The 11,022-nt window shown below is 41.2% G+C and overlaps 1 protein-coding gene across 1 annotated transcript; it reads left to right on the top strand.

The window, feature by feature from the left end:
* Positions 1-625: 625 nt before the first annotated feature.
* LOC116223822 (tripartite motif-containing protein 16-like) lies at positions 626-10,576 on the top strand. The gene is made up of 8 exons (XM_042709898.1): positions 626-1,320; positions 3,126-3,221; positions 3,453-3,686; positions 3,926-4,088; positions 4,195-4,227; positions 5,114-5,173; positions 7,823-7,879; positions 9,935-10,576. Exons 1-8 carry the CDS (start codon positions 733-735, stop codon positions 10,447-10,449), a joined length of 1,746 nt encoding a protein of 581 aa, XP_042565832.1. The 5' UTR covers positions 626-732; the 3' UTR covers positions 10,450-10,576.
* Positions 10,577-11,022: the final 446 nt, after the last annotated feature.

Below are 11,022 nucleotides of genomic sequence, written 5' to 3'. Positions count from 1 at the left end.
TTCTAATTAGGCTACTGATCCCATTCCTCACGTTCCGTTAGCTAGCTAACAGTGTTGCCATACTGAACCTAATGTGTTTTATGTCATTTTATTTTACTTCCTGCGTACGCCAACTATTCTGTATTGTGTATAATCCAGGTATGTTGCTCCAACACCGAAATGTGTGTGTTATATGTGCATTGCTATTTAAATGATTCGTGCACTGGTTTACTTTAATGTGATTAACGTGTTTTTGTATAGAATGGAAGACAGAGGCGGTATGTCTTTCTGCGATACTACGTACGCCAACTATTCTGTATTGTGTGTAATCCAGTTCAGGAATAAAAGGACAAAACCATCGCAGTGTTCATCATTCCCCTGTTTGACCACCGTCAAGCTTTAGGCTGCTTGTCCCAGATTCAATAGGCCTATGTTAAACTTAAGTTCATGTTTACATATGAAAAAGATATATTATATCTTTTATAATATATCTTTTTTTCTTCAATAAATATTTAATATGTCTTAATATGTCTTGGGCGCAGTTTTAATTTTGGCCCTCTGTGTATTTGAGTTTGACTCCCTGCTCTATATATAAAAAAAACAGTGGGCTAAAGGAGTATTTGGCGCCCTCTAGAGGTCAAACATGTCTCAACTCGTGGCACACCCTGTCACACAACCAGGAAGTCCGATTCAGAAACTGAAAGGAAAGGATTGTTCCGGAGCTTCGTGAAGTGTTTCTCAGCGCGTATAAGAATGGCAGAGGCGATTTCAAGCGACAATGAGCTTTTTACATGTCCGATTTGTTTGGATCTTCTTAGGGATCCAGTGACTACTAATTGTGGACACAGTTACTGTAAAGGCTGCATTAAGGGCTGCTGGGATCAGGAAGATCAGAAGGGAGTCTACAGCTGCCCCCAGTGCAGACAGACGTTCACTCCAAGACCCGTTTTAAACAAAAATAATATTTTTGCTGAACTTGTGGAAAAGATCCGGAAGACCAGAATCCAAGCTGCTGCTCCTGTTTCATGTCCTGCTGGACCTGGAGATGTGGAGTGTGACGTCTGCACTGGGAGAAAACTCAAAGCTGTGAAGTCCTGTCTGGATTGTGTGTTGTCTTACTGTGAAACTCACTTCAAAGCTCACAATGACCTGAACCCCGGAAGAAAACACTCAGTGATTGATGCCACAGGCCAGCTACAGGAGAGGATCTGCTCTCATCATAAGAAGGTTTTTGAAATATTTTGTCGAACTGATCAGAGTTGTATCTGCTATCTGTGCACGATGGACGAACATAAAGGCCATGACACAGTCACTGCTGCAGCAGAATGGACAGACAAACAGGTCAGTACTGGAGCCACATGTGTGTCCAACATTTCTATGAGGGCTCTTATACGTACTAACTGTGAATGTAATACTATAACTACAAGAACACGGTCTCACCAGTCTTTAAATCTGCCTGTTTCCACAATGACTTTGCCCGTTAGAGAAAGGAAGAATCAGGAAATGTTTATCAGGTGCAAGGTCCAGTGTTAAGTAAAGAGAGTGAAATATTAACCTGTCGGCTTCAAAGTGAACATATTCTTACCTCATAAAATAATGTTCTGTTCTGTTCTAAAGGTTGTAAGACAGCTTTGCCTCAAGTGTTCTCTTGTAAAGGTTGTGAGACAGCTTTGCCTCAAGTGTTTTTGCTGTTAAATACCAGTGCTCCTCTTGAACTTAGCTCATGGCTTTAACCTGATTTTCAATTGAAGATGATAGCGGCTGCTTCAATGTGTCATTTCATCTCTTAAAAAGATTAAAATGTACTTGAAGGTTTTTGCTTATAAATGTTCAGTTGTTATGTGTGATGTTTGATCATCATTGTTGTAACTCAGTGTTTCCCAGGGGGTACGCAAAGTAGGGCTGAACGATTAATTGCATTTGCGATTTAATCGCGATATGATAGAACGCGATTTTCTAACCGCAACGTTCGCGATTAAAAAACGTGGTAAAAGAAAAAAAAAAAAATTGTAATAATTTTTTTTTTTTTTTTTTTTAAGATGGTACATTTTGCACACAGTGTTTAAAAAGTGCATGCCTAGTGTTTATACTTAAAATTACTTTTTGAAATTACTTAAATGCACAGTGGCAAAGCCACCGATTTGTTGTTCTTGTTTCTGTAATGAGCAGTTAAATAAAAATGTAAAATGTGGGAAAGAATATTTTACACTAAATGTATCTAATATTGTGTTGGTCATATTTAAATCATTCATTACGTTTTGTTGGGAAAAAAAGAGGATAAAAAAAAATCGCATATCGAATCGCAATCGCAATATTTTGGTAAAAAAATCGCAATTAGATTATTTTCCCAAATCGTTCAGCCCTAACGCAAAGGGACATAGGGGGTACGCGGGGGGATATGTGATTTGCCTTTTCAAAGTGAAACAGCCCATTATATTTTCAAACTGACCTATAAAAGACATGACATCTTAAATAGTCTGAATAGACCAGTCGCAATTCCCAAAATACACTCATGTGTACATTGTAGTGTTCAGCAAAATAATTACAATGGTAAAGGTAGCTACAGGTAGGTTAGTCAAAACATAGGCACAACGGTTAGCTCCCTCGTCAGAATTCCACTCGCTGATGCCCTGTGTAGAGAAGCGGGAGCTCATTCCGGTTGCTGCACGAAAATGGATGAATGGTTAAAAAGAGTTAATCCTCGGTCCAGAGAGACATTAACCGCTACTACTAGTAGAATGCCTACAATCGAGGATGCACCTGCCGGCGACAGCAACCCAGGTTGCTCTTCCAAGTCAACCGGATCAGGATGTTAGCATCAGTACAGTTGTTGCTAATCAAGCTACTAGTTTTTTTTTTGTGCAAATCAACTTGGTGTGACAGACAAACGCAACATAACAACGCATCTCAGTGAAAAGACTTTGATGCCCTTCGCCACGACGTACTTATGTGAGAGTGGGTTCTCAGCTCTGATGAGCATGAAAACAAACATGAAAATATATATATATATGGGGTGGGGGGGGGGGGGGTACGTAGCTGGAGATTGAATGTCTGAAGCGGTACGGACTGTAAGTCTGGGAAACACTGTTGTAAACAATCCACCGATAATATGGTGAAAATAAGCTGTTTTTGTTTTTTTAAAACAGAGGCAGTTGGGGCAGACCCAGAGGAGATTCCAGCAGAGAATCCAGGAGAGAGAGAAGGAGCTGCAGGAGCTGAGGAAGGCTGTGAAGACTCTCAAGGTGAGAACTGACCCCATAAGACAACAGCTGGCTCAGCAATCACTTGTTATTGTGTCATCACCGTTATGCTGCCATCTCTACATGATACAGACCATCACAGAAAGACATGGTTTGGCAGGATTTACCCTTGGTCATTTGATCAAGAAGAGCCAGTCACACCAGAGTGAGTTTGCTCCTTCACTTACCTCTGTGTGTCTCCTGTCCCCCTCCTCTTTGTGTGTCTCCTAACAGAGCTCTGCACAGACAGCAGTGGAGGACAGTGAGAGGATCTTCACTGAGATGATCCGCTCCATTGAGAGAAGGTGCTCTGAGGTGAAAGAGCTGATCAGAGATCAGGAGAAGGCTGAGGTGAGTCGGGCTGAAGACCTCCTGAAGCGACTGGAGCAGGAGATTGCTGAGCTGAAGAGGAGAGATGCTGAGCTGGAACAGCTTTCACACACAGAGGATCACATCCATTTCCTCAAGGTGACAGAATTTGAAATAAAGCATCCATGTGGTTTTAGGAGGGGGAAAATGCATCATTTCTTGATCTTTTAATGTAATGTCTTAATGTGTCGAACATATTCACATACCTAAACACATGAGTGCATATACACTAAACCAACTGAATTCACCCATCATGTCTGCAGCCTTTGGGGAAACACAGACCTGGCTGAATATTCAGGTGGTCTGCCTCACCTTTTATGTATTTCTCTCTGTAGAATGTCCTGTCAATCAGAGACTCTCCTCACTCCTCGCCCAGCATGACCTTCAACCAAAGCTTCTCTTTTGAGGCTGTGAAGGAATCTGTCTCTGGAGTGAAGGTGCAGCTGGAGAAGAAACTGGATGACATCTTCAGGCAGGAAGTAGTCAAGATATCTGCAGCAGGTGGATAAACATGTAGAACTGACTCAATGATGAATTCCTTATTTCACAGTTTGAGAAGACAAGGGTTCCACTTCATTTTGATGTATTTTTCTGTATCTCTCAACAGTAACGAATATCCAGATCATCCAGTCCTTAGAATGTGAGTCTCTCTCTCTCTCTCTCTCTTTCTTTTTCTCTCTTTCTTTTTTTTGCACACTTGAAGAAAGTAACACTCTTAACGGTGTGCTGGGAAAGGTTGTCTTCATTTATTCACACTTCACACGTATTACAGCTCACTTCACAAGCAACGTCTGCTTCCTTTCGCTCTCTCTCGACAACTCTGTCTAGGTTACCTTTGTCTCTTCCTAACCGTCATGAAAACTGCATTATCCCTGGTATTACAACGTCATCTATAGGCCAAAACATGCAACAGCATCGTAACTTCAGAAAATAAAAGGCCACAAAATCATGAAACGGGACCAAAGAAAAGACAAAATGGGGGCTTTGCCACACACACACACACACACACACACACACACACACACAGTATCAATAGTTATTACACTGATCAGGTTTGTAGCCCTCTGAGTTCTAGTTTGCATTTTCTGATGAAATATGCTGTTTAAATTTCATGTGTCTGTATTAGCATTTACACTATGAGTTTAAACTTCATTTGAAATTTGATCTCAGTTTGGGTTGAGGCATTAGACACATCAGTAAAAATGTTGTGAATAGAGTTTAGGTTACATTCCTGGACACCTGTGACGGTTTTATGTTATATCTAAGCACCGTAAATCTGAATAACCCTGGGTAAAGGAAAAGGCAGTTGCCTAAGAAATAACATTTACTTTCACAGCTGAAGTGAACTGTCTTTTCACGGGTCTGTCACAGTTGATAAAAACAAACATTAAAGAAAACAAAACACCCAAAGATGAAGCCGACTAAAACTATATGGGCTTAGTCAGTGTTTGAAAATAAGTGTTTGAAAATAAGTGTCTGGTCTCAGATCCTGGGTGAATGAGTGTCTCTCTGTGTTTGGATCCCAGATGCTGATCCTGAGCTCCCAGTCAGAAGAACAAGCAGTAAGGGGTTACTGCCACCAGAGAGTAAGTTATTACTGACTGATTCTAACAGCCTCTAAGCCTGTAGATCAGGGGTCTAGCACAGAAATAATAGTTTCACTGTATCTTATCACTGATATAATCTGATCTCAATAAAACCCTCTTTCAGCTGTGAGACGTAGGAGGCATGGAGGTGTGGTTGGGCTCCAGAGTTTGAAATAAAGGCCTTGATATTAATCATGTCTAAAAATGCCCTAAACCTTATTTATCCAGGGATTAGGAGAGATTAAAGCATAATTACTAGATCTTAAATGTACATTGTGATCAGGGAAAACACAGACAAAAACAGAAGCCAATGGAGGTCAGAGATGGTTACATTTTAGGTTCAGAAACAAACTGCAAAGCTGAAACTCAATGGCTTTGGATCATTTGTTTTAAAAAGAACATGTTAAAGTACTTCTGATTGAGTTCATACTGTATACCCCCCCCTCCTCACTAAAAACACACCAAAAGTCTCCACCCACTGTGCTCTACACACACACACACACACTACAACCAAAACACTTCATACCTCACCCAAAAGTGACTCACGCTTCAATAACTATAGCATAAGCTCTCTCCCATTAAACTACGTCATCACTCAATGTACAGTGAACTAAAAGAAACAACAACTTGAAGCATTACAAAATGCATATATTATGTGTTGCTGTATCCTATTTGCATAGTTTAGTGTTGCATTGCAAAAGATAAGAAAAACATATGGCATCTCTTACAGTACATACTGTAATACAAAACAAATACAGTAAATATAAAATTCAGCTAAAATCCTCAAGACAGCTCTATGCTAAAACTCACATGGTAAACTATAGTACAAAAAAAGCATGCAGACACTTTTCATTCCCAGTACAGTAAGTGAAACTACAACACATGAGACTACCACTAGAAGTGTCCTGCAGCCCTAATGCTGATCTATGGTGATTTTTTAATGAACATCTCTCTTGCCTTGAAACTTTAAAAAAATCTTTATAGTCTCATTTCAATTAATTCTGTTTTCTGCTTTGTTTTGATTGATAGCAGCCTTGTTACCAACTGTAGTTGATGTAGTTGTTGCTGAAGACATTCTCCTACTATTACTGTTGTATATGTAAGTCATGGGCTCTCAATGAGACTATTACTGTTGTATATGTAAGTCATGGGCTCTCAATGAGACTATTACTGTTGTATATGTAAGTCATGGGCTCTCATTAAGAGAATGTGACCCAGAAATCACACTTGCCTTATAAATATTTGTGGAATATGGGGGATTTCAGGGTTGGATAAGATGTGCTAAAGATTCAAGGCAAGGGAGAATGTTGCGGTACTGTAAATGTGAAGTTCATAAACATTTCACACTAAATTCAGAGGACACCAAGGATCAGCATTAAGGCTGCAGGACACTTCTAGTAGCAGACTCATGTGCTGTTGATTCACTTACTGTACTGGGAATGAAACATGTCTGCACACTGTTCTTGGTACTAAAGTTTACCACAGAACATTTAGCATAGAGTTGTCTTGAAGCATAGAGCTGAATTTCATATTTGACTGTATTTGTTTGGTATTACAATATGTACTGAGCAATGCAACACTAAACTATGTCAAAATGGAGGATACAGCAGCACATAACATATGCATTTTGCAATGCTTCAAATTGTTTGTGATTGTAAAAAACTGTAATGGGAAAATGTCTTCAGCAACAACTACATCACACAAGCACATCTCAATGCACATGCTGTTCTGTACCACTTTTGTATAGTTGGGAACAAGGCTGCAAACAAACAAAACAAAGCATAAAACTGAACACAATTTCTGCAAACAATGAGAATAATCTGTCTTATTTCAAGTGTATTCATTTGTCTGTCGAATACTGCATCTTTCCATCAACAGCGATCAAAATGTTGTCCAGTTTTGAAGTGAACTGTTCTGAGCAGAGTATCTAAATGTCTGCAAAATTGCTGTAGTTACACAGAGTGTTATTGGTGGTGAACATTGACTGAGACAGGTATCCATGAATTTAAGAAGAAGTGGTCATTGAATACATTTTGTATCAAAGCAATGAAAAAGTATCCAAAGATTAGCTCACTTGTGAATGTGTTTAGTGTTTTGAAAAAGTGTACATGGTATTGACAGAAGTGTGAAAATGATTGTAGAAATCTTGGTCTAATTGAGATAATGCATTTATGAATTAATGAATCTATTTATGAATGCCCTTTTCTCTCAGTTTAATGGGCTGTAATGTGATGTTTTCTCTCTCAGTGCCTGATAGGTGAAAATTCACCCTAGTTTCCTCAGGACTCCGGAGCTTGTCAATCAGTATATTTATTCAACAAGAACAATTGCAATTGGGCTCACTCACAACACAAGTGTGAAAGTGAAGCGATTTCACAAACATCGCACAGAGTTTATATACTTAGATTTATCTAATGCTGACGCCGTATGTGTTTAACAATCATATTCAAAACAAGGTTCTCGTCCGAGCTTCTAGTGTTTGCTCAGGGTCGAGAAAACAATCAGTGGTGCCAGTTAATCAAAGTTACACATACACACAGAGACACAGAAAAGCCATGTCACTGTTAAGAGAAAAGCATATAAGAGACTTATTAAAACAAGGCACTTGATTCATATATTCAAACAGTGTTTGGTAATTATCTCCATCAGTGTCTGAAGTCCAGGCTGTTTTTCCTGAACCAGTGACCAGAGAGGAGTTCTCACAGTGTAAGTTGGACATTAAGACATGCAAGCTATCATACACACACACACACACACACAACGTTCACACACACATGCACACACAGGGATACACTCACAGGCATAGAATCATGATCAAATTAGCAAACCCACATACAAATTCAAACCTACCTTCCTGTAAACATGTAACACCACACACACACACATTCATTCTTTTGAATATACAGCCACTGGAACATTCACACACTCCGTGTCACTCATATGAAAAGAACTCCATTTACACACATGCGTTTACACACACACACACACACACTCCATGCAAACAACAAACAGATACAGAATCAAACACGACAATACAAACACACACACACACACACACAAAATTCTATTTAATTTGATTTATATGGCCCAAAACGATGTAATTGTCTCAAGGCACTTTACAGAGCCCAGGTCCTGAACCCCCTTAGAGAAAGCACAATGGCCACAGGGGCAAGGAAAAACTCCCTGTTAATCAGGAAGGAACCTTAAGCTCAATTTATGGTCGTCCGTTTTTGGAGACACCGAGACACGGAGAGCCCTCTCTCAAACCCTCTCCGAGCACCTCTCCGTGGCCTGACGTGCACCTCCCAAATTTTGTAACTATCCGACGCCGTCAATACATTGCGGTTTACCTTGTGGGTAGTAGCATGCCAACATTATATAGCTGGCTCAGACATCTCGCAAATCCCCTCAGATGTATTTTTCAGTTACAATAATGGGGTTTTTACATTGCACAGTGTCTATTTCTCTGTAACTTTTACAAAATCTAAGCAAAAGAAAGTCAAATAAACAACTTTTATGTACAAATACGACCATCTACGGAGTTTGGTCTGCCGCCATCTTTTTTTTTTTTTTTTTAATGCTTTACAACACCCACAACTGTCGGAGAACCATAAATGAAAACGAGTCCGTAGAGGCAACTACGTGACCAAGGAGTAACTGGTTGGAAGGGGAGGGGCCTGTGGCAGAATGGGGAGGGGAAATGGGAGGGGCTTGTGGCAGAAGGGGAGGGCGTGTGGCAGAAGGGGACGTATACGAAGGGGAGGGACTTGTGGTCGAATGGGAGGGGCTTGTGGCAGAATGGGTGGGGGGAGGGGCTTGTGGTAGAATGGGGAGGGAGGAGAAGGGGATGGGCTTGTTGCAGAAGGGGAGGGGGGACAATCAGAATCATGGCAGATGAAATCATACACGTATCAGGATGAACATGCTAGCATACATGTGGTAAATGTACACAATACACACAAACATAACATGGTATATACATGATACATACAAAATTGATAGTGGATAAGGTGGGGAGAGAGCCTTCAAGTATTGTAGAACAGCTTAGTGGGTATACTAAGCCTTGACTACTGCAACGCCCTCCTAACGGGCCTGCCGGCTTGTGTGGTGAAACCACTACAGATGATCCAGAACGCGGCGGCGCGTCTGGTGTTCAACCAACCGAAGAGGGCACACGTCACCCCGCTACTCATTGAGCTCCACTGGCTGCCGGTAGCTGCTCGCATTAAGTTCAAGTCACTTATGCTTGCCTACAGAGTGCTTGCTGGTTCTGCTCCCACCTACTTTAATGCTCTTGTAAGGGCAAATGTTACACCCAGGACGCTGCGCCCGTCTAGTGAGCGCCATTTGGCACTGCCGTCTGTGCAAACACGGCAATCCAGACTATTCTCATTTGTTACTTACACACACTCAACATCATCCATTCATACAAAGGACTCCCTTCAGACAAACACACACACAATTTCTCACACACACACACACACACACACACTCAGACATAACCAGACATAACCAGACATAACCATACTCACTTTTTTAATACAGACATTCACACATGTACACCTGCACAAACATACAGAATCACACACACAAAAACAAATCTCACTTATATGTGAAACATTCCCTCATATCTAATAACAACAAGCACACACACACACACACACACACACACACACACACACACACACACACACACACACACACACACACACACACCTAACATATAAATACCTAAGTTTGTCCTGTCTTCTCCTCCATCAGACTCCTGTCACTTCACACTGGATCCAAACACAGCACACAGAAACCTCCATCTGTCTGAGGGGAACAGGAGGGTGGAGTGGAGACGTGAGGTCCAGTCATATCCTGATCATCCAGAGAGATTTGATGAGTGTCATCAGGTGCTGTGTAGAGAGGGTGTGTCTGGACGCTGCTACTGGGAGGTTGAGTGGAGTGGGGAGGTTATTATATCAGTCTCATATAAAAGCATCAGCAGGAAAGGAGGGGGTCATGAGTGTCTGTTTGGATGTAATGATCAGTCCTGGAGTCTGGTCCTCCTCCTCCGCAGCTCCTCTTTCAGACACAATAATAAAAAGACTAACCTCCCTCTAGTGGCCAGCTCCAGAATAGGAGTGTATGTGGATCACAGGGCAGGAACTCTGGCCTTCTACAGCATCTCTGACACAATGACCCTCCTGCACAGAGTCCAGACCACATTCACTCACACACTCTACCCTGGGTTTGGGCTTAATGTTGGATCATCAGTGAAGCTGTTGTGACTGACATGTCTGCCAGCAGCGCGTTTAACACTTGTCTATGTGTGTGTGTTTGTGCGCATCGGGGCGGAACTCTACCGTGCGCGATACAGAGAGCAGAGGAGAATTGTAAACGCACGACCATGTAGAGACAGAAATGACATGCCGTCGTGTAAATAAGATAAATAACATAAGGCTTTTTATTTTGTTTAATAAAAGAACAAGCTATAGACCTGTTCTATAGGAAAGGTAACCTTAAATGACTTCCGTTGTGATCTGGCGATTATAGAAAATAAAATTGAACAAAATTAACTGGACCTTCCCGGGGGGGGGCGCCCCCCTAATATAATGGTGGGGAAAACACTGGTGTGTGTGTGTGTGTGTGTGTGTGTGTGTGTGTGTGTGTGTGTGTGTGTGTGTGTGTGTGTGTGTGTGTGGCAAAAAGCCAAGTGTTTAGTCCCTCTGTTATTGCATACATGTTCTGATACCTGGTTTTATATGACAACCACAATATTATGTACCATGACAGTAAATCTGAATGAGACCGTATTCATCCAACAATTGACCCCCAATGAAATGTGTTCCTCTGTTTCTTTA

The sequence above is a fragment of the Clupea harengus genome, chromosome 15 (genome assembly GCF_900700415.2).
Source record: "Clupea harengus chromosome 15, Ch_v2.0.2, whole genome shotgun sequence".
In the NCBI taxonomy this organism is placed as follows: Eukaryota; Metazoa; Chordata; class Actinopteri; order Clupeiformes; family Clupeidae; genus Clupea; species Clupea harengus.
This window is presented reverse-complemented; position numbering and strand designations above follow the sequence as displayed.

What these genes read in the sequence shown, in the direction of transcription:
- LOC116223822 (XM_042709898.1), top strand. Translation starts at nt 733, where the DNA reads ATGGCAGAGGCGATTTCAAGCGACAATGAGCTTTTTACATGTCCGATT. An exon ending in AGTCAAGATATCTGCAGCAG is followed by an intron (nt 4,089 to 4,194) that starts GTGGATAAACAT and finishes ATCTCTCAACAG; the next exon opens with TAACGAATATCCAGATCATC. An exon ending in CAGAGAGGAGTTCTCACAGT is followed by an intron (nt 7,880 to 9,934) that starts GTAAGTTGGACA and finishes CTCCTCCATCAG; the next exon opens with ACTCCTGTCACTTCACACTG.